The following is a 24,094-nucleotide window of genomic DNA, read 5'->3' on the forward strand; positions in this document are numbered from 1 at the left end:
GCCTCCCGGACACAAAGCACAGCACTAAATGTACTGCGGCCTGGAACAGAGCAGTGCTGGGTCCCCGAAAGGAGCCGGGGCGCAAACTGCACCAGCCGATTAAACAGCACCTTTGCCAAAACCTTTCTGTCCGCATTGAGAAGCGCTATGGGACGCCAGTTCTCAATACGAGATCGGTCCTTACCCTTTGACAGGATGATCAGGGCAGACCTCCTCATTGACTTCGGCAGAGCGCCCGAGGAAAGACACTCATTGAATACCTCAGTCAAGAGGGGAACCAAGGCGTCCTTAAAGGTCTTATAAAACTCAGATGTTAAGCCATCCGGGCCTGGCGATTTCTTGAGGGCGAGCCCTTCAATCGCCAGGCTGACTTCCTCTTCCCTTATCATCTCTGTCAAAACATCAAGAGAGGGGTCTACTCCTGGCTCAGGGAAAGTTTCAGCCAGGAAAGCCGACATCACATCCCGATCTAGATCCTTCCTGCCCAAGAGGTGCGAGTAGAAGGATCTGACGACCTCCAGGATCCCTGATCTGGACCTTTTCAGGGACCCCGTACTGTCAACCAGTCCCGTGACAACTTTACCATTCACTGACATCTTGCAGTTTCTGTAAGGGTCGGGCGAGCGGTATTTCCCGTAATCTCTCTCAAAAACCAAAGATGCGTGTCTATCGTACTGACACCTCTTCAGCAAGGATTTCACTCTGGAGATGTCCTCACGACTACCTCCAGTCGAGACGAGATGCTCGAGCTTCCTCCTCAGGCCCTGATACAGGCGGTACCTGTCCAGGCTCCTGAGGCTCGAGAGCTGGCGGAAGAATCTCGCCACCCTTTTCTTGAGCATCTCCCACCACTCTGACTTACTGCTACAAAGGCCCAGCAATGGTACCTGGCTCTGAAGAAAGTCCTCAAAGGATTGTCTTATCTCCGCTTCCTCCAGGAGAGACGAATTGAGCTTCCAGTAGCCTCTTCCCATCCGGGGGGTCTCTGTAACATTCAGAGAAAACAAAATTAAACAGTGGTCGGAGAACTCCACCTCAACAACGGACACTGCCGAAGAAATGGCTTCCTCCTTTAAATAAAACCTGTCTATTCTAGACCTGCAGCTACCCCTATAATAGGTGAACCCCGCGTGGCCTGGGGTGTGCCGGATGTGGACATCCACCAGGCGAGCCTCACTAGCTATGCTATTAAGAGCGACGCTATCATAAGTCAGCTTGTCTCTGGAACCTCCCCTATCCTGGGACCTCGTGACAGCATTGAAGTCCCCTCCAAAGACCACCTGCCGACTTGTAAAAAGGTAGGGCTTGATCCTCATAAAGAGACACTTCCTGTCCCACTTGGACTGGGGACCATAGATGTTAATTAGGCGAAGTTCTTGTCCCTTCATGAGGACATCCAGGATCAGGCACCTCCCCATTTCTAACTCAATAACTCGTCGGCATTCTACCGGTGCGGTAAAAAGTACCGCCACTCCGCTATACGGCTCGGCCGCAAGAGACCAATAGGAAGGCCCGTGTCTCCATTCCCTCTTAGCTTTAAACACGGCCGCCAAATCTGGCAGCCTGGTCTCCTGCAAAAATAAAATGTCGGCTTCAACACGGCCGAGAAAATCAAAGGCCGCAAATCTAGCCGCATCAGACTTAATGCTGGCGACATTAATGGACGCCAGCGTCAACGGAGTGGGTGCCGCCATCATGAGTGATTGAGTTAGACGGCTTTCTTTTTACCCATCTTACCACCACCCTCGGGAAATGAACACCCCCTTTTTAGACATATTGTGGTGTCCATCTCCCGCACCTCTGATGCTTCAGGGGCAGATCCAGGACCTGCCCCCTCATCCTCGTCTCCAGACTCTGGGCCAGTCTCCCCTCCTGAGGACCCTGACTCCCCAGGGGGAGACTCGGCACCTCCTGCAGGCTCCGCCACCTCTGGCCCTTCACCCTCAGCCCCTCCATCGGCAGGAGGCGCTCCATCCAGGGCCAGGAATCGATTTGAAAGTTCGACCAGCGGGGGGTCGGTTGCACCTTCCTTGGGTACCTTAGTCAGGGAGGGAGAAGATCTTACACCTCCCTTCTTTTTACCCTTTTTCTTCTTTTTGGCGCCACGCTTACGCTTTTCCTCTAGCCACGCCCTATTATCCTCGTCCATACTCTCATAATGGGAGGAGTCTGAGGACGTGGCACCTTCCTCTCTCTCGATCCTCCTGACCTCCTCATCCAGTACATCCTCCCCTGGGGCCTCAGCGACAGGTGTGGTCTCTAGGAGAGCGCCAGAGGTTGTCCCAGCAGCCCGAGACTCCCCCCGCTCTCTCTCCTGTTGACGCTTCTCTAGACGCCTTAGCTGGGCAGGCGTCTTTTTCCTGTCTTTCTTCCCTGGCCCCTCCATTCCTCCGCCTCTGCTAGTCCCCTCCCCAGCAGATTCAGCCTCATGGCTTTCACCCGCTGAGGCTGAGCCCGCATTAGCGAAGGAAAGAGGACAACGACTGTACGGGTGACCGAGATCACCACACAGGTTACACCTAATCTGCCCTGTACAGGATGCAGCGAGATGGCCGACACCCCCACACAACGCACACTTCTGCACGGTGCAGTTTGCGCTGAAATGTGTGGGGTCACCGCACCTGTGACACAGCCTAGGCTGCCCCCGGTAGAAGATCAGGATCCGATCCCTCCCCAGGAAGGCTGATGAAGGGATGTGGGCGACTGAGTTACCTGAACGCCTCAACTTCACCATGAAGGTCCAGGCCCCTGACCAGATACCATACTCATCACGATTTTTCTCGGGTACTCCCAGTACCTCTCCATAACGATTCATCCAGGTCATGATGTCAAAGCAAGATAGTGATTCGTTACGGGTAAGAACGGTCACTTTCTTGAGTTCGCTCTGGCGGGACACTGCTTGCACAGCAAAGTCCCGCCACTCGGGCTCGTTGTATCTCAGCTCATAGTTGGACCAGAAGAGCTCAAGCCCCTCCGGCCGAACAAAGCTGATATCAAACTCAGATGTACCATAGGGATGGATCAAGGCAAAGATGTCAGCCGCCTTGAAGTCCATCTTCAGCAGCAGCTCAACTACCCGTGCCCGAGGGGGACACACATCACTGCCACGCCACCGAAGACGGACCACATTCCTACGGGTAGCACCCGGCCCGGTTGTCGGGAGCGACCATGATGTCTCCCTGCCTCTTTGCTCTCGGAAGGCAGACAGGCCGTGCCTCTCTATCCAAAACGACAAATCAACCTCCTGCCCCGCTACATTGATCGTCCTTTCTCCCTTCTGTAAGGCCTGCAGGAGGCGCCGTTGCAAAAAGCCGTCCCCAGAGCCCAGAGACGAGGATGATGGACCCCTACTTCCCCCAGCAGCGACACTGGCATAGCTCTTAATAGGGGCCGCCACTGGGGGAGCAACCGGACCAACCCCTGCACCCACCACATTAACACTACCCACCTGCATGTTATACCCAGCCGCACCACTCACACCCCCAGTCCCTCCATCACTCACCCCCAAAGCTGGAAAAGATTCAGCACCACTCACACCATTCACATTATCCACCACAATATTACTGACTCCACTCACACTGGCTGGACCAGCAACAACATTAGCAGACAAGACCACCTCCGCATCTTCAGGCACAAGGGACGGGGGTCCCCCCGCAGCGCATCGCCCAGAGGGAACCCCAACTTGTGTCACACTTGTGCCCTCCGCATCATCGGTAGCAGATGTTATTTTACTTTTCTTAGAGGAAGGTAGGAGTCGCCGCTGATCTTTGGCTGGTATGTGGCACCGCTGATCCCCACCTTCCTCAGCACTCCTCTGCAGACTGTCTCCAACACCAACACAAAATAGGACTTTAGGTTTGGGAGGTCCGGAGCCCTCAGCCTCAGCGACCCCTCCACACTGCCGCCGCTCCATAACCGAGTGATTAGCGGCAACAGCATGAAGAGGCGCCGAGGCACCGGAAGCTGCCACCAGTGCCGGATTTGGATGGTATCGCCACTGCCGAGTCGCCCTTACTGTCCGGCCTCGCGGCCGATGCCTCCCCTGCTCCCCCACTGTTACCACAAACAGAGACGGAGCCCATCGCCACATCAGATGTCACACCTGTAATCTCCCCGCTCCCTGGCACTGAGTCCACTGCAGGACCCGCGCTGGGCTGGGTAACGGGGCTCGCACAGTGAGCTGACCCCGCGGCCGACTCGGGTTTTACGGGGAGGGGGCTGTAGACTAGACTCACCACTTCCACGGATTTGGTCTTCTTCTTTCGTGGTTTGCTGCCCCCCGGTGCATCCTCCGGCAGATCGTCTCCAAAAGTAAAGTCCTGGAGGTGCACAGGGGACTCGAGCCGTCGGATCTCCTCCATCAGCGCCCCTCCCTGGTGGCTGTCACTATCCTCACCCGGGCCGGCAGAACCGCAGCCAGACGACATAGCCGCTTGTCCTGCAGGGGGCCCACTGTACGGCACCGGGCTTTCCTCCTCCGTCTGACTCTCTGGCTGAAGCCCCATCAGCTGCCTCTGCTTCTCCTCCTCCATCTCCCGGAACCGCTCATCATTAAGGATCTTTTCTTTAAACGGCCCGCTCCTCTCCAGCAGGTAAGCTTTCCTCTCCTCCAAGGCCTGGATGTTAGTCTGGAGCCTGGAAATCTCTGCCAGAATCTGCTCCTTCTTCCTCTTTGGGGCAGAGCTTGCCCTGGCATGGGCGCACCTGAGCTCCTCCCGCAGTCTCCTCACCGTCTTGCTGGCTTCTTCGTACTCAGAGAGGTGGCCCAGAGCCCGGGAGGCATAGCTGGAAATAGACTCCCGGGTCCTCAGCATTCCCCAGCCCTCTTCACTGAGGTCAGCCTCACCTCTCTGAGCACTCAGCTTTCCTGCGGTATCCAGCTTTTCCGAAGTACCCAGCTTTCCCGAGGTATCCAGCTTTCCCGAGGTATCCAGCTTTCCCGAGGTATCCAGCTTTCCTGAGGTATTCATCTTTTCTGAGGTCTTGCTGCTTTTTGAAGCCTTAGCTGGCCTGGGGGTACTTGGAGCAGCATTGCTGCTGTTCCTTGCAGATCTTCTCACCCCCAAGGCTTCCGCAGCGCTGGCCGGTTCCTGGCTACCCCTGCCTCCCGCCGGCCTAGACCGGGAAGCAGGAGCCTGGGACTTGCTGCCCTGGCTCATGCCTGAAAACCCACTCCCTCCCTGGGAGAGGAGAGAGCAGGCCCCAGGTGGAGGTGGTTTTCCCTGGAGCTCAGGAGCAGCAGCAGCACACAGCCTCTCACAGCAACAGAGAGTTAACGAGGTAACGAGCAACACCAGAGATGCACTCACTATCTGCTGCTGGTGCAGTCACTGTGTACATACATGACATTACTTATCCTGTACTGATCCTGAGTTACATCCTGTATTATACCCCAGAGCTGCACTCACTATTCTGCTGCTGGTGCAGTCACTGTGTACATACATGACATTACTTATCCTGTACTGATCCTGAGTTACATCCTGTATTATACCCAAGAGCTGCACTCACTATTCTGCTGCTGGTGCAGTCACTGTGTACATACATGACATTACTTATCCTGTACTGATCCTGAGTTACATCCTGTATTATACCCAAGAGCTGCACTCACTATTCTGCTGCTGGTGCAGTCACTGTGTACATACATGACATTACTTATCCTGTACTGATCCTGAGTTACATCCTGTATTATACCCCAGAGCTGCACTCACTATTCTGCTGCTGGTGCAGTCACTGTGTATATACATGACATTACTTATCCAGTACTGATCCTGAGTTACATCCTGTATTATACCCCAGAGCTGCACTCACTATTCTGCTGCTGGTGCAGTCACTGTGTACATACATGACATTACTTATCCTGTACTGATCCTGAGTTACATCCTGTATTATACCCCAGAGCTGCACTCACTATTCTGCTGCTGGTGCAGTCACTGTGTACATACATGACATTACTTATCCTGTACTGATCCTGAGTTACATCCTGTATTATACCCCAGAGCTGCACTCACTATTCTGCTGCTGGTGCAGTCACTGTGTACATACCTGACATTACTTATCCTGTACTGATCCTGAGTTACATCCTGTATTATACTCCAGAGCTGCACTCACTATTCTGCTGCTGGTGCAGTCACTGTACATACATGACATTACTTATCCTGTACTGATCCTGAGTTAAATCCTGTATTATACTCCAGAGCTGCACTCACTATTCTGCTGCTGGTGCAGTCACTGTGTCCTACTATATAATAGATGGTAAGTTCTGTGGTCAAGGTCTGCCACCACATAGAAGAGACATTTGTTATCGCTGGGTAATTGGACCCTGCAGAGCGTGGAATCGGTGATTCCAGGAGGGACAGACACAATGGAAAGAAATAAATTGGGTTTAGATGTTGTTCTCGGAGCTGTCATCACTGATTTATCTTCATTTGAGAGTCCCCCAAATTCTCCCTCGGGGGTGAATCCTCTCCTAGGAGGGGTGAAGGTGTAGCGGGGGAGGGGCGGTGGTGCTGAGGAATAGAATCTCCTGTCAGGTCTAATCAAGGGGGGAGGGCAAGAGTAGCGCCCCATCAGGAAGGATCATCCCCCTGATGGGGCGCTGTAATCAGACCTCACACTGCTGCACTCTGTGCTCTCTGCAGCCAGTGTTATGTACTGTCCCTGGAGAGATGTGTAATCAGACCTCACACTGCTGTGCTCTGTGCTCTCTGCAGCCAGTGTTATGTACTGTCCCTGGAGAGATGTGTAATCACACCTCACACTGCTGTGCTCTGTGCTCTCTGCAGCCAGTGATATGTATTGTCCCTGGAGAGACGTGTAATCAGTCCTCACACTGCTGTGCTCTGTGCTCTCTGCAGCCAGTGTTATGTATTGTCCCTGGAGAGATGTGTAATCAGACCTCACACTGCTGTGCTCTGTGCTCTCTGCAGCCAGTGTTATGTATTGTCCCTGGAGAGATGTGTAATCAGACCTCACACTGCTGTGCTCTGTGCTCTCTGCAGCCAGTGTTATGTATTGTCCCTGGAGAGATGTGTAATCAGACCTCACACTGCTGTGCTCTGTGCTCTCTGCAGCCAGTGTTATGTATTGTCCCTGGAGAGATGTGTAATCAGACCTCACACTGCTGTGCTCTCTGCAGCCAGTGTTATGTATTGTCCCTGGAGAGATGTGTAATCAGACCTCACACTGCTGTGCTCTGTGCTCTCTGCAGCCAGTGTTATGTATTGTCCCTGGAGAGATGTGTAATCAGACCTCACACTGCTGTGCTCTCTGCAGCCAGTGTTATGTATTGTCCCTGGAGAGATGTGTAATCAGAAGCAGCTACAATCCTGGAATACATATCTATATATAGTCCTGCTGCATAATCACCATGAATGATCCCTTTTATGACTCCTATTCGCTGGGTGTCTCACCTGCTGGGGTACATATGAGCTTTACACTTCTTCATCTAGGGAGGTGTCACAGTGCCAGGGGCTTTACACTTCTTCATCTAGGGAGGAGCCACAGCGCCAGGGGCTTTACACTTCTTCATCTAGGGAGGAGCCACAGTGCCAGGGGCTTTACACTTCTTCATCTAGGGAGGAGCCACAGCGCCAGGGGCTTTACACTTCTTCATCTAGGGAGGTGCCACAGTGCCAGGGGCTTTACACTTCTTCATCTAGGGAGGAGCCACAGTGCCAGGGGCTTTACACTTCTTCATCTAGGGAGGTGCCACAGTGCCAGGGGCTTTATACGTCTTCATCTAGGGAGGAGCCACAGTGCCGGGGGCTTTACACTTCTTCATCTAGGGAGGAGCCACAGTGCCGGGGGCTTTACACTTCTTCATCTAGGGAGGAGCCACAGTGCTGGGGGCTTTACACTTCTTCATCTAGGGAGGAGCCACAGTGCCCAGGGCTTTACACTTCTTCATCTAGGGAGGTGCCACAGTGCCAGGGCCTCTACACTTCTTCATGTAGGGAGGTGCCACAGTGCCCGGGGCTCTACACTTCTTCATCTAGGGAGGTGCCACAGTGCCAGGGGCTTTACACTTCTTCATCTAGGGAGGGGCCACAGTGCCAGGGGCTTTACACTTCTTCATCTAGGGAGGAGCCACAGCGCCAGGGGCTTTATACTTCTTCATCTAGGGAGGTGTCACAGTGCCCGGGGCTTTACACTTCTTCATCTAGGGAGGAGCCACAGTGCCAGGGGCTTTATACTTCTTCATCTAGGGAGGAGCCACAGTGCCAGGGGCTTTACACTTCTTCATCTAGGGAGGAGCCACAGTGCCAGGGGCTTTACACTTCTTCATCTAGGGAGGTGCCACAGTGCCAGGGGCTTTATACTTCTTCATCTAGGGAGGAGCCACAGTGCCGGGGGCTTTACACTTCTTCATCTAGGGAGGAGCCACAGTGCCGGGGGCTTTACACTTCTTCATCTAGGGAGGAGCCACAGTGCCCAGGGCTTTACACTTCTTCATCTAGGGAGGTGCCACAGTGCCAGGGCCTCTACACTTCTTCATCTAGGGAGGTGCCACAGTGCCCGGGGCTCTACACTTCTTCATCTAGGGAGGTGCCACAGTGCCAGGGGCTTTACACTTCTTCATCTAGGGAGGGGCCACAGTGCCAGGGGCTTTACACTTCTTCATCTAGGGCGGAGCCACAGCGCCAGGGGCTTTATACTTCTTCATCTAGGGAGGTGTCACAGTGCCAGGGGCTTTACACTTCTTCATCTAGGGAGGAGCCACAGTGCCAGGGGCTTTATACTTCTTCATCTAGGGAGGAGCCACAGTGCCAGGGGCTTTACACTTCTTCATCTAGGGAGGAGCCACAGTGCCAGGGGCTTTACACTTCTTCATCTAGGGAGGTGCCACAGTGCCAGGGGCTTTATACTTCTTCATCTAGGGAGGAGCCACAGTGCCGGGGGCTTTACACTTCTTCATCTAGGGAGGAGCCACAGTGCCGGGGGCTTTACACTTCTTCATCTAGGGAGGAGCCACAGTGCCCAGGGCTTTACACTTCTTCATCTAGGGAGGTGCCACAGTGCCAGGGCCTCTACACTTCTTCATCTAGGGAGGTGCCACAGTGCCCGGGGCTCTACACTTCTTCATCTAGGGAGGTGCCACAGTGCCAGGGGCTTTATACTTCTTCATCTAGGGAGGTGTCACAGTGCCAGGGGCTTTACACTTCTTCATCTAGGGAGGAGCCACAGTGCCAGGGGCTTTATACTTCTTCATCTAGGGAGGAGCCACAGTGCCAGGGGCTCTACACTTCTTCATCTAGGGAGGAGCCACAGTGCCAGGGGCTCTACACTTCTTCATCTAGGGAGGTGCCACAGTGCCAGGGGCTTTACACTTCTTCATCTAGGGAGGGGCCACAGTGCCAGGGGCTTTACACTTCTTCATCTAGGGAGGAGCCACAGTGCCAGGGGCTTTATACTTCTTCATCTAGGGAGGTGTCACAGTGCCAGGGGCTTTACACTTCTTCATCTAGGGAGGAACCACAGTGCCAGGGGCTTTATACTTCTTCATCTAGGGAGGAGCCACAGTGCCAGGGGCTTTACACTTCTTCATCTAGGGAGGAGCCACAGTGCCAGGGGCTTTACACTTCTTCATCTAGGGAGGTGCCACAGTGCCAGGGGCTTTATACTTCTTCATCTAGGGAGGAGCCACAGTGCCGGGGGCTTTACACTTCTTCATCTAGGGAGGAGCCACAGTGCCGGGGGCTTTACACTTCTTCATCTAGGGAGGAGCCACAGTGCCCGGGGCTTTACACTTCTTCATCTAGGGAGGTGCCACAGTGCCAGGGCCTCTACACTTCTTCATCTAGGGAGGTGCCACAGTGCCCGGGGCTCTACACTTCTTCATCTAGGGAGGTGCCACAGTGCCAGGGGCTTTATACTTCTTCATCTAGGGAGGAGCCACAGTGCTGGGGGCTTTACACTTCTTCATCTAGGGAGGTGCCACAGTGCCAGGGGCTTTACACTTCTTCATCTAGGGAGGAGCCACAGTGCCAGGGGCTTTACACTTCTTCATCTAGGGAGGAGCCACAGTGCCAGGGGCTTTACACTTCTTCATCTAGGGAGGAGCCACAGTGCCAGGGACTTTACACTTCTTCATCTAGGGAGGAGCCACAGTGCCAGGGGCTTTACACTTCTTCATCTAGGGAGGTGCCACAGTGCCCGGGGCTCTACACTTCTTCATCTAGGGAGGTGCCACAGTGCCAGGGGTTTAAACACCTTTTCATCTAGGGAGGAGCCACAGTGCCAGGGGCTTTACACTTCTTCATCTAGGGAGGAGCCACAGTGCCAGGGGCTTTACACTTCTTCATCTAGGGAGGACCCACAGTGCCGGGGGCTTTACACTTCTTCATCTAGGGAGGTGCCAGGGGCTTTACACTTCTTCATCTAGGGAGGTGCCACAGCGCCAGGGGCTCTACACTTCTTCATCTAGGGAGGTGCCACAGTGCCGGGGCTTTACACATCTTCATCTAGGGAGGTGCCACAGTACCGAGGGCTTTACACTTCTTCATCTAGGGAGGAGCCACAGTGCCGGGGGCTTTACACTTCTTCATCTAGGAAGGTGTCACAGTGCCGGGGGCTTTACACTTCTTCATCTAGGGAGGAGCCACAGTGCCGGGGGCTTTACACTTCTTCATCTAGGGAGGTGCCAGGGGCTTTACACTTCTTCATCTAGGGAGGTGCCACAGCGCCAGGGGCTCTACACTTCTTCATCTAGGGAGGTGCCACAGTGCCGGGGCTTTACACATCTTCATCTAGGGAGGTGCCACAGTACCGAGGGCTTTACACTTCTTCATCTAGGGAGGAGCCACAGTGCCGGGGGCTTTACACTTCTTCATCTAGGAAGGTGTCACAGTGCCGGGGGCTTTACACTTCTTCATCTAGGGAGGAGCCACAGTGCCAGGGGCTTTACACTTCTTCATCTGGGGAGGAGCCACAGTGCCGGGGGCTTTACACTTCTTCATCTAGGGAGGAGCCACAGTGCCGGGGGCTTTACACTTCTTCATCTAGGGAGGTGCCACAGCGCCAGGGGCTTTACACTTCTTCATCTAGGGAGGAGCCAAAGTGCCAGGGGCTCTACACTTCTTCATCTAGGGAGGTGCCACAGTGCCGGGGGCTTTACACATCTTTATCTAGGGAGGGGCCACAGTGCCAGGGGCTCTACACTTCTTCATCTAGAGATTGTTCCCTCCCCCCTCCCCCCCTGCTTGTACAGTCTCCTCTCCCCGGGATGTAATGGCTGATAACAGAGAGTAATAGATTGTATCCCCCTGTACAGTCTCCTCTCCCCGGGATGTAATGGCTGATAACAGAGAGTAATAGATTGTATCCCCCCCTGTACAGTCTCCTCTCCCCGGGATGTGATGGCTGATAACAGAGAGTAATAGATTGTATCCCCCTGTGCAGTCTCCTCTCCCCGGGATGTAATGGCTGATAACAGAGAGTAATAGATTGTACCCCCGGTACAGGTGTGGAGGGGCACCCTGGCGCGCTGGAGGTTCCGGCGCCTGCGCTCGGTCTACAGAATCATGGCCGCCTACAGATGTTACAAGGTTCGCTCTCACCTGATGGAGGTCGTGCACAGGTTCCAGGATGTCCGGGACATGGAGGATTATGGGAAATGTGTGGAGTGGCCGGAGCCCCCCGCTGTGCTGGAGCCCTTCCAAGAAATCTGCAGGAGCCTGCACAGGAGGTAATTTGCTGCCTGTACACAAGCTGTACTGCATTGTGGTACCTACCTCTCTCTCTATAGTCCAACCTCTTTGTGTCACTACCTACCTCTCTCTCTGTGTAGCTACCTCTCTCTCTCTTTCTAGCTATCTCTCTTTCTAGCTACCTCTCTCTCTCTCTCTCTCTCTCTCTGTAGCTACCTCTCTCTCTCTCTCTCTCTGTAGCTACCTCTCTCTCTCTCTCTCTCTGTGTAGCTACCTCTCTCTCTCTCTCTCTGTGTAGCTACCTCTCTCTCTTTCTCTCTGTGTAGCTACCTCTCTCTCTCTTTCTCTCTGTGTAGCTACCTCTCTCTCTCTCTCTCTCTCTGTGTAGCTACCTCTCTCTCTCTCTCTCTCTCTCTCTCTTTGGGTAGCTACCTCTCTCTCTCTCTCTGTAGCTACCTCTCTCTCTATCTGTAGCTAACTCTCTCTCCTCTCTCTCTCTGTAGCTACCTCTCTCCCTCTCTGTGTAGCTACCTCTCTCTCTCTTTCTAGCCATCTCTCTCTTTCTAGCTACCTCTCTCTCTCTCTCTGTCTGTGTAGCTACCTCTCTCTCTCTCTGTGTAGCTATCTCTCTCTCTCTCTCTGTAGCTACCTCTCTCTCTCTGTGTAGCTACCTCTCTCTCTGTGTAGCTACCTCTCTCTCTCTGTGTAGCTACCTCTCTCTCTCTGTGTAGCTACCTCTCTCTCTCTCTCTCTGTAGCTACCTCTCTCTCTCTCTCCGTAGCTACCTCTCTCTCTCTCTGTGTAGCTACCTCTCTCTCTCTCTCTCTCTCTCTCTCTGTAGCTACCTCTCTCTCTCTGTGTAGCTACCTCTCTCTCTCTCTGTGTAGCTACCTCTCTCTCTCTCTCTGTGTAGCTACCTCTCTCTCTCTCTGTGTAGCTACCTCTCTCTCTCTCTCTCTCTCTCTCTGTGTAGCTACCTCTCTCTCTCTCTGTGTAGCTACCTCTCTCTCTCTCTCTCTCTCTCTCTCTCTCTCTCTGTGTAGCTACCTCTCTGTGTGTAGCTACCTCTCTCTCTCTCTCTGTGTAGCTACCTCTCTCTCTCTCTGTGTAGCTACCTCTCTCTCTCTGTGTAGCTACCTCTCTCTCTCTCTCTGTGTAGCTACCTCTCTCTCTCTCTCTGTGTAGCTACCTCTCTCTCTCTTTCTCTCTGTGTAGCTACCTCTCTCTCTCTTTCTCTCTGTGTAGCTACCTCTCTCTCTCTCTCTGTGTAGCTACCTCTCTCTCTCTCTCTGTGTAGCTACCTCTCTCTCTCTCTCTCTCTCTCTCTCTTTGGGTAGCTACCTCTCTCTCTCTCTCTGTAGCTACCTCTCTCTCTATCTGTAGCTAACTCTCTCTCCTCTCTCTCTCTGTAGCTACCTCTCTCCCTCTCTGTGTAGCTACCTCTCTCTCTCTTTCTAGCCATCTCTCTCTTTCTAGCTACCTCTCTCTCTCTCTCTCTCTGTCTGTGTAGCTACCTCTCTCTCTCTCTGTGTAGCTATCTCTCTCTCTCTGTGTAGCTACCTCTCTCTCTCTCTCTGTGTAGCTACCTCTCTCTCTCTCTCTGTGTAGCTACCTCTCTCTCTCTCTCTGTGTGTAGCTACCTCTCTCTCTCTCTCTGTGTAGCTACCTCTCTCTCTCTCTCTCTCTCTCTGTGTAGCTACCTCTCTCTCTCTCTCTCTGTGTAGCTACCTCTCTCTCTCTCTCTGTGTAGCTACCTCTCTCTCTCTCTCTGTGTAGCTACCTCTCTCTCTTTCTCTCTCTCTGTGTAGCTACCTCTCTCTCTCTCTCTCTCTCTCTGTGTAGCTACCTCTCTCTCTCTCTCTCTCTCTCTCTCTCTCTCTGTGTAGCTACCTCTCTCTCTCTCTGTGTAGCTACCTCTCTCTCTCTCTGTGTAGCTACCTCTCTCTCTCTCTCTCTCTGTGTAGCTACCTCTCTCTCTCTCTCTGTGTAGCTACCTCTCTCTCTCTCTCTCTGTGTGTAGCTACCTCTCTCTCTCTCTCTCTGTGTAGCTACCTCTCTCTCTCTCTCTCTCTCTCTCTCTGTGTAGCTACCTCTCTCTCTCTCTCTCTCTCTCTGTGTAGCTACCTCTCTCTCTCTCTCTCTCTCTCTCTCTCTGTAGCTATCTCTCTCTCTCTCTCTCTCTGTAGCTATCTCTCTCTCTCTCTCTCTCTCTCTGTGTAGCTACCTCTCTCTCTCTCTCTCTGTGTAGCTACCTCTCTCTCTCTCTCTCTGTGTAGCTACCTCTCTCTCTCTCTCTGTGTAGCTACCTCTCTCTCTCTCTCTCTCTGTGTAGCTACCTCTCTCTCTCTCTCTCTCTCTCTCTGTGTAGCTACCTCTCTCTCTCTCTCTCTCTCTCTGTGTAGCTACCTCTCTCTCTCTCTCTCTCTCTCTGTGTAGCTACCTCTCTCTCTCTCTCTGTGTAGCTACCTCTCTCTCTCTCTCTCTGTGTAGCTACCTCTCTCTCTCTCTCTCTGTGTAGCTACCTCTCTCTCTCTCTCTCTGTGTAGCTACCTCTCTCTCTCTCTCTGTGTAGCTACCTCTCTCTCTCTCTCTCTCTGTGTAGCTACCTCTCTCTCTCTCTCTCTCTCTCTCTGTGTAGCTACCTCTCTCTCTCTCTCTCTGTGTAGCTACCTCTCTCTCTCTCTCTCTCTCTCTCTGTGTAGCTACCTCTCTCTCTCTCTCTCTCTCTGTGTAGCTACCTCTCTCTCTCTCTCTCTCTCTCTCTCTGTAGCTATCTCTCTCTCTCTCTCTCTCTCTGTGTAGCTACCTCTCTCTCTCTCTCTGTGTAGCTACCTCTCTCTCTCTCTCTCTCTCTCTCTCTGTGTAGCTACCTCTCTCTCTCTCTCTCTCTCTGTGTAGCTACCTCTCTCTCTCTCTCTCTCTCTCTCTGTGTAGCTACCTCTCTCTCTGTGTAGCTACCTCTCTCTCTCTCTCTCTGTGTAGCTACCTCTCTCTCTCTCTCTCTCTGTGTAGCTACCTCTCTCTCTCTCTCTCTCTCTGTGTAGCTACCTCTCTCTCTCTCTCTCTCTCTCTCTGTGTAGCTACCTCTCTCTCTCTCTGTGTAGCTACCTCTCTCTCTCTCTCTCTCTCTCTGTGTAGCTACCTCTCTCTCTCTCTCTCTCTCTCTGTGTAGCTACCTCTCTCTCTCTCTCTCTCTGTGTAGCTACCTCTCTCTCTCTCTCTCTGTGTAGCTACCTCTCTCTCTCTCTCTCTCTCTGTGTAGCTACCTCTCTCTCTCTCTGTGTAGCTATCTCTCTCTCTCTCTGTAGCTATCTCTCTCTCTCTGTGTAGCTATCTCTCTCTCTCTGTGTAGCTATCTCTCTCTCTCTCTCTCTGTGTAGCTATCTCTCTCTCTCTCTCTCTGTGTAGCTACCTCTCTCTCTCTCTCTCTCTGTGTAGCTACCTCTCTCTCTCTCTCTCTCTCTCTCTGTGTAGCTACCTCTCTCTCTCTCTCTCTCTCTCTCTGTGTAGCTACCTCTCTCTCTCTCTCTCTCTCTGTGTAGCTACCTCTCTCTCTCTCTCTCTCTCTGTGTAGCTATCTCTCTCTCTCTCTCTGTGTAGCTATCTCTCTCTCTCTCTCTGTGTAGCTATCTCTCTCTCTCTCTGTGTAGCTACCTCTCTCTCTCTCTCTGTGTAGCTACCTCTCTCTCTCTCTCTGTGTAGCTACCTCTCTCTCTCTCTCTCTGTGTAGCTACCTCTCTCTCTCTCTCTCTGTGTAGCTACCTCTCTCTCTCTCTCTCTCTGTGTAGCTACCTCTCTCTCTCTCTCTCTCTCTCTCTCTTTGTGTAGCTACCTCTCTCTCTCTTGTCTGATGCTCTGCAGATGGAGAGCCCAGAAGATAGTGAAGAATATTCCTCCCTCTGAGATGCTGCAGATCAGATGTAAGGTGTGTGCCATGGAGACGCTGCAGGACCTGCGCCAGGACATTGGCTACCAGCGAGCCTGGAAACACAACTACCTGTCTTGTGTGAGTCCGGCAGAGCACATGCCCCTGCACCCAGGAGTAGTCCAGCAGAGCGCATGCCCCTGCACCCAGGTGTAGTCCAGCAGAGCGCATGCCCCTGCACCCAGGAGTAGTCCAGCAGAGCGCATGCCCCTGCACCCAGGTGTAGTCCAGCAGAGCGCATGCCCCTGCACCCAGGAGTAGTCCAGCAGAGCGCATGCCCCTGCACCCAGGAGTAGTCCAGCAGAGCACATGCCCCTGCACCCAGGAGTAGTCCAGCAGAGCACATGCCCCTGCACCCAGGAGTAGTCCAGCAGAGCACATGCCCCTGCACCCAGGAGTAGTCCAGCAGAGCACATGCCCCTGCACCCAGGAGTAGTCCAGCAGAGCACATGCCCCTGCACCCAGGAGTAGTCCAGCAGAGCACATGCCCCTGCACCCAGGTGTAGTCCAGCAGAGCACATGCCCCTGCACCCAGGAGTAGTCCAGCAGAGCACATGCCCCTGCACCCAGGAGTAGTCCAGCAGAGCGCATGCCCCTGCACCCAGGAGTAGTCCAGCAGAGCGCATGCCCCTGCACCCAGGAGTAGTCGCACCCAGGAGTAGTCCAGCAGAGCACATGCCCCTGCACCCAGGAGTAGTCCAGCAGAGCACATGCCCCTGCACCCAGGAGTAGTCCAGCAGAGCACATGCCCCTGCACCCAGGTGTAGTCCAGCAGAGCACATGCCCCTGCACCCAGGTGTAGTCCAGCAGAGCACATGCCCCTGCACCCAGGTGTAGTCCAGCAGAGCACATGCCCCTGCACCCAGGAGTAGTCCAGCAGAGCACATGCCCCTGCACCCAGGAGTAGTCCAGCAGAGCACATGCCCCTGCACCCAGGAGTAGTCCAGCAGAGCACATGCCCCTGCACCCAGGAGTAGTCCAGCAGAGCACATGCCCCTGCACCCAGGAGTAGTCCAGCAGAGCACATGCCCCTGCACCCAGGAGTAGTCCAGCAGAGCACATGCCCCTGCACCCAGGAGTAGTCCAGCAGAGCGCCCGCCCCTGCACCCTGGTGTAGTCCAGCAGAGCACATGCCCCTGCACCCAGGTGTAGTCCAGCAGAGCGCCCGCCCCTGCACCCAGGAGTGGACGTGGTAGTATGAGAGCGATACATTCCTATATTTGGATGGGCCTCTCTGCCAGTAGTCAGAACCTCCAAGGTTTATTCTCCAGTGAAGAGAGAAAACCCAGCACTAGATTCATGAATCTCCTGCAATAGGGGGGGGGGGGGGGGGAGCAGATAGACCATAGTAACACAGCATTGTGTGTAGTCAGTCCTGGAGCTGAGCTATTGTCTCTGGTGTCATGCAGGACGCAGAGAATCCGGGAAGAGTCACTCAATTCCAGAAATCACTGCAAGCCCTGAGGAAAAAAGATGGACACAGCTCAGTCCTGTTCTCCAGCCATATCCGCAAGGTGAGTGCAAGTAACCACCGGGGAGAGAACCCAAAGCTTCACCCATTACAGATTATACACCACCACTAGGGGGAGCTCACTACATACACATTATACACCACCACTAGGGGGAGCTCACTACATACAGATTATACACCACCACTAGGAGGAGATCACTACATACAGATTATACACCACCACTAGTGGGAGATCACTACATACAGATTATACACCACCACTAGGGGAAGATCACTACATACACATTATACACCACCACTAGGGGGAGATCACTACATACAGATTATACACCACCACTAGGGGGAGATCACTACATACACATTATACACCACCACTAGGAGGAGATCACTACATACACATTATACACCACCACTAGGAGGAGATCACTACATACAGATTATACACCACCACTAGGAGGAGATCACTACATACACATTATACACCACCACTAGGAGGGGATCACTACATACACATTATACACCACCACTAGGGGGAGATCACTACATACACATTATACACCACCACTAGGGGGAGATCACTACATACAGATTATACACCACCACTAGGGGGAGATCACTACATACAGATTATACACCACCACTAGGGGGAGATCACTACATACACATTATACACCACCACTAGGAGGAGATCACTACATACAGATTATACACCACCACTAGGAGGAGATCACTACATACAGATTATACACCACCACTAGGGGGAGATCACTACATACATATTATACACCACCACTAGGGGGAGCTCACTACATACAGATTATACACCACCACTAGGGGGAGATCACTACATACAGATTATACACCACCACTAGGAGGAGATCACTACATACAGATTATACACCACCACTAGGGGGAGCTCACTACATACAGATTATACACCACCACTAGGGGGAGCTCACTACATACACATTATACACCACCACTAGGGGGAGATCACTACATACACATTATACACCACCACTAGGAGGAGATCACTACATACACATTATACACCACCACTAGGGGGAGCTCACTACATACACATTATACACCACCACTAGGGGGAGCTCACTACATACAGATTATACACCACCACTAGGGGGAGCTCACTACATACACATTATACACCACCACTAGGGGGAGATCACTACATACACATTATACACCACCACTAGGAGGAGATCACTACATACACATTATACACCACCACTAGGAGGAGATCACTACATACAGATTATACACCACCACTAGGGGGAGATCACTACATACACATTATACACCACCACTAGGGGGAGATCACTACATACACATTATACACCACCACTAGGGGGAGATCACTACATACAGATTATACACCACCACTAGGGGGAGATCACTACACACACATTATACACCACCACTAGGGGGAGATCACTACATACAGATTATACACCACCACTAGGGGGAGATCACTACATACAGATTATACATCACCACTAGGAGGAGATCACTACATACACATTATACACCACCACTAGGGGGAGATCACTACATACAGATTATACACCACCACTAGGAGGAGATCACTACATACACATTATACACCACCACTAGGAGGAGATCACTACATACACATTATACACCACCACTAGGGGGAGCTCACTACATACACATTATACACCACCACTAGGGGGAGCTCACTACATACGCATTATACACCACCACTAGGAGGAGATCACTACATACGCATTATACACCACCACTAGGAGGAGATCACTACATACAGATTATACACCACCACTAGGAGGAGATCACTACATACAGATTATACACCACCACTAGTAGGAGATCACTAGATACAGATTATACATCACCACTAGGGGGAGATCACTACATACAGATTATACACCACCACTAGGGGGAGATCACTACATACAGATTATACATCACCACTAGGAGGAGATCACTACATACAGATTATACACCACCACTAGGGGGAGATCACTACATACAGATTATACACCACCACTAGGGAGAGATCACTACATACACATTATACACCACCACTAGTGGGAGATCACTACATACAGATTATACACCACCACTAGGAGGAGATCACTACATACAGATGATACACCACCACTAGGAGGAGATCACTAGATACAGATTATACATCACCACTAGGAGGAGATCACTACGTACAGATTATACACCACCACTAGGGAGAGATCACTACGTACACATTATACACCACCACTAGGAGGAGATCACTACATACAGATTATACACCACCACTAGGGGGAGATCACTACATACACATTATACACCACCACTAGGGGGAGATCACTACATACACATTATACACCACCACTAGGGGGAGATCACTACATACACATTATACACCACCACTAGGGGGAGATCACTACATACACATTATACACCACCACTAGGGGGAGATCACTACATACACATTATACACCACCACTAGGAGGAGATCACTACATACAGATTATACACCACCACTAGGAGGAGATCACTACATACAGATTATACACCACCACTAGGGGGAGATCACTACATACACATTATACACCACCACTAGGGGGAGATCACTACGTACACATTATACACCACCACTAGGAGGAGATCACTACATACACATTATACACCACCACTAGGGGGAGATCACTACATACACATTATACACCACCACTAGGGGGAGATCACTACATACACATTATACACCACCACTAGGGGGAGATCACTACATACACATTATACACCACCACTAGGGGGAGATCACTACATACACATTATACACCACCACTAGGGGGAGATCACTACATACACATTATACACCACCACTAGGAGGAGATCACTACATACAGATTATACACCACCACTAGGAGGAGATCACTACATACAGATTATACACCACCACTAGGGGGAGCTCACTACATACAGATTATACACCACCACTAGGAGGAGATCACTACATACAGATTATACACCACCACTAGGGGGAGATCACTACATACACATTATACACCACCACTAGGGGGAGATCACTACATACACATTATACACCACCACTAGGAGGAGATCACTACATACACATTATACACCACCACTAGGAGGAGATCACTGCATACACATTATACACCACCACTAGGGGGAGCTCACTACATACACATTATACACCACCACTAGGGGGAGATCACTACATACACATTATACACCACCACTAGGGGGAGATCACTACATACACATTATACACCACCACTAGGGGGAGATCACTACATACAGATTATACACCACCACTAGGGAGAGATCACTACATACACATTATACACCACCACTAGGGAGAGATCACTACATACAGATTATACACCACCACTAGGAGGAGATCACTACATACAGATTATACACCACCACTAGGAGGAGATCACTACATACAGATTATACACCACCACTAGGGGGAGATCACTACATACACATTATACACCACCACTAGGGGGAGATCACTACATACACATTATACACCACCACTAGGGGGAGATCACTACATACACATTATACACCACCACTAGGGGGAGATCACTACATACACATTATACACCACCACTAGGGGGAGATCACTACATACAGATTATACACCACCACTAGGAGGAGATCACTACATACAGATTATACACCACCACTAGGGGGAGCTCACTACATACAGATTATACACCACCACTAGGGGGAGCTCACTACATACAGATTATACACCACCACTAGGAGGAGATCACTACATACAGATTATACACCACCACTAGGGGGAGCTCACTACATACAGATTATACACCACCACTAGGAGGAGATCACTACATACAGATTATACACCACCACTAGGGGGAGCTCACTACATACACATTATACACCACCACTAGGAGGAGCTCACTACATACAGATTATACACCACCACTAGGAGGAGATCACTACATACAGATTATACACCACCACTAGGGGGAGATCACTACATACACATTATACACCACCACTAGGGGGAGATCACTACATATACACTATACAGTGGGAAATACAGAGAGCGCTGACCATGGTGCTGAACACAGGACATAAGATACATGGGGATCCTGTGTATCCTTCTCTTTCTTCTATCTAAATACTGAAAGGGAGCAGGAAAGCAGCAGGTCTTTAGAGGCAGCTTTGGCAGTGATTGGAGCATTAGGCATACTATCAGCACATTGGGTCCTCTTGGGGTGTGATGAGTTTTCTCCCTGTATATTATACTCTGGCTGTGTATCTCCTCCTCGTGTATATATATATCTCCGGCTCCTGGGGTCACTGACATCACATGGAGGAGAATCAATAATTATATCCTGCTTCATGCGTCATCGGGCTGTGGCGGGGTCCACCCACACACAGCGGGGGGCTGTATACATGTGACCTGCAGACGTGGTACCGCCACGTGTCACCATATACACAGGTATAGAAAAGTCTATGTATAATATATACTGCCATATAGTGCACACAGCGGAGCCATGTGGTGCCATACACTGCCCGGGGCATAGAGCGAGCTACACCGTCCAGAACCTTCCTCTATATCCAGCTGTCCAGAGCCGTGTATCTAATCCTATCCTGTGTGATACTGTCTGCTGAGCTGTGTATCTAATCCTCTCCTGTGTGATACTGACTGCTGAGCTGTGTATCTAATCCTCTCCTGTGTGATACTGACTGCTGAGCTGTGTATCTAATCCTATCCTGTGTGATACTGTCTGCTGAGCTGTGTATCTAATCCTATCCTGTGTGATACTGTCTGCTGAGCTGTGTATCTAATCCTCTCCTGTGTGATACAGTATCCTGAGCTGTGTATCTAATCCTATCCTGTGTGATACTGTCTGCTGAGCTGTGTATCTAATCCTCTCCTGTGTGATACTGTCTGCTGAGCTGTGTATCTAATCCTCTCCTGTGTGATACAGTATCCTGAGCTGTGTATCTAATCCTATCCTGTGTGATACTGTCTGCTGAGCTGTGTATCTAATCCTCTCCTGTGTGATACAGTATCCTGAGCTGTGTATCTAATCCTATCCTGTGTGATACTGTCTGCTGAGCTGTGTATCTAATCCTATCCTGTGTGGTACTGTCTGCTGAGCTGTGTATCTAATCCTATCCTGTGTGATACTGACTGCTGAGCTGTGTATCTAATCCTCTCCTGTGTGATACTGACTGCTGAGCTGTGTATCTAATCCTATCCTGTGTGATACTGACTGCTGAGCTGTGTATCTAATCCTATCCTGTGTGATACTGTCTGCTGAGCTGTGTATCTAATCCTATCCTGTGTGATACTGACTGCTGAGCTGTGTATCTAATCCTATCCTGTGTGATACAGTCTGCTGAGCTGTGTATCTAATCCTATCCTGTGTGATACTGACTGCTGAGCTGTGTATCTAATCCTATCCTGTGTGATACTGACTGCTGAGCTGTGTATCTAATTCTAGCCTGGGTGATGCAGTCTGCTGAGCTGTGTATCTAATCCTCTCCTGTGTGATACTCTCTGCTGAGCTGTGTATCTAATCCTCTCCTGTGTGATACTGACTGCTGAGCTGTGTATCTAATCCTATCCTGTGTGATACTGTCTGCTGAGCTGTGTATCTAATCCTTTCCTGTGTGATACTCTCTGCTGAGCTGTGTATCTGAATCAGGGCAGTGTTGTGGACATGCGTAACTCGGATACACAGGGAAAGTTATGGATACAGGATGAGGGGGGGGGTTATGGGAAGTAGAACGAGGGGCAATTGATGTTCTGTTTTTACCTTTTAGATAAATTGTTTCCACAAGTGTAAGGACCGGAGCCTCGTAGTCACCGAGCGCCACATCTACAGACTGGAGCCGCACAAGGACTACAAGGTGCTGAAGACTGTGCCCCTCCGGACGGTGAGACCCCCATAGTAATAACATATTATAGACAGCAGGGGGGGAGGGGGGGACCCCCATAGTAATAACATATTATACACAGGGGGGGGTGACCCCCATAGTAATAACATATTATACACAGGGGGGGGTGACCCCCATAGTAATAACATATTATACACAGGGGGGGGTGACCCCCATAGTAATAACATATTATACACAGCGGAGGGGGGGAGGGTGAGGACCCCCATAGTAATAACATATTATACACAGCAGGGGGGGAGGACCCTCATAGTAATAACATATTATACACAGGGGGGGGTGACCCCCATAGTAATAACATATTATAGACAGCAGGGGGGGAGGGAGGGACCCCCATAGTAATAACATATTATACACAGCGGGGGGGGGGGGTTGTTGTGGGGGGGTGAGACCCCGGTGAGACCCCCATAGTAATAACATATTATACACGGGGGGGGGGTGACCCCCATAGTAATAACATATTATACACAGGGGGGGGTGACCCCCATAGTAATAACATATTATAGACAGCAGGGGGGGAGGGGGGACCCTCATAGTAATAACATATTATACACAGCGTGTGTAAAAGTCCTCCTAGGACACCCCAGCACTAGGGGGCTCCACTCAGCGGTGGGACATAGTGGCCCCTGGGCTGTATGTAGAGGCGCACGCTGACCCCCCAGGACCCTCCCCTCCTGGATAAGACTACAGGCAGGCGTATAGCGGTACAGCACAGGAGGAAGAAGGAGCCGACACTTCTGTTTCTCTTTTATATACATTCTATCCCGATCACCATGGCAACTAGAATTCTAAGAGATGAGCGGAAGGAGGAAATTTCCCAACAACAGATCCATCCGCAGCGCAGCACCACATAGTCACCCAGCAACATGACAGGATGAGATACCCAGCTTAGATACACAGGATCACTATCACACGTTATTACACACCACCACTAGGGGGAGCTCACTACATACAGATTATACACCACCACTAGGAGGAGATCACTACATACACATTATACACCACCACTAGGAGGAGATCACTACATACAGATTATACACCACCACTAGGAGGAGCTCACTACATACAGATTATACACCA

The 24,094-nt window shown here is 51.4% G+C and overlaps 1 protein-coding gene across 1 annotated transcript in view; it reads left to right on the plus strand.

Annotated features, from left to right (window-relative positions):
• LOC140133862 (unconventional myosin-Ig-like) overlaps positions 1–24,094 on the plus strand; it is a 151,190-nt gene that overhangs the window by 82,201 nt on the left and 44,895 nt on the right. Inside the window, exons 17-20 of the mRNA XM_072154511.1 lie at positions 11,460–11,683; positions 15,507–15,651; positions 16,980–17,084; positions 22,883–22,996. Coding sequence (XP_072010612.1) covers positions 11,460–11,683; positions 15,507–15,651; positions 16,980–17,084; positions 22,883–22,996 — 588 coding nt within the window. The remainder of the gene's footprint in view (positions 1–11,459; positions 11,684–15,506; positions 15,652–16,979; positions 17,085–22,882; positions 22,997–24,094) is intronic.

Source organism: Engystomops pustulosus, chromosome 5, assembly GCF_040894005.1.
Source record: "Engystomops pustulosus chromosome 5, aEngPut4.maternal, whole genome shotgun sequence".
Taxonomy (NCBI): Eukaryota; Metazoa; Chordata; class Amphibia; order Anura; family Leptodactylidae; genus Engystomops; species Engystomops pustulosus.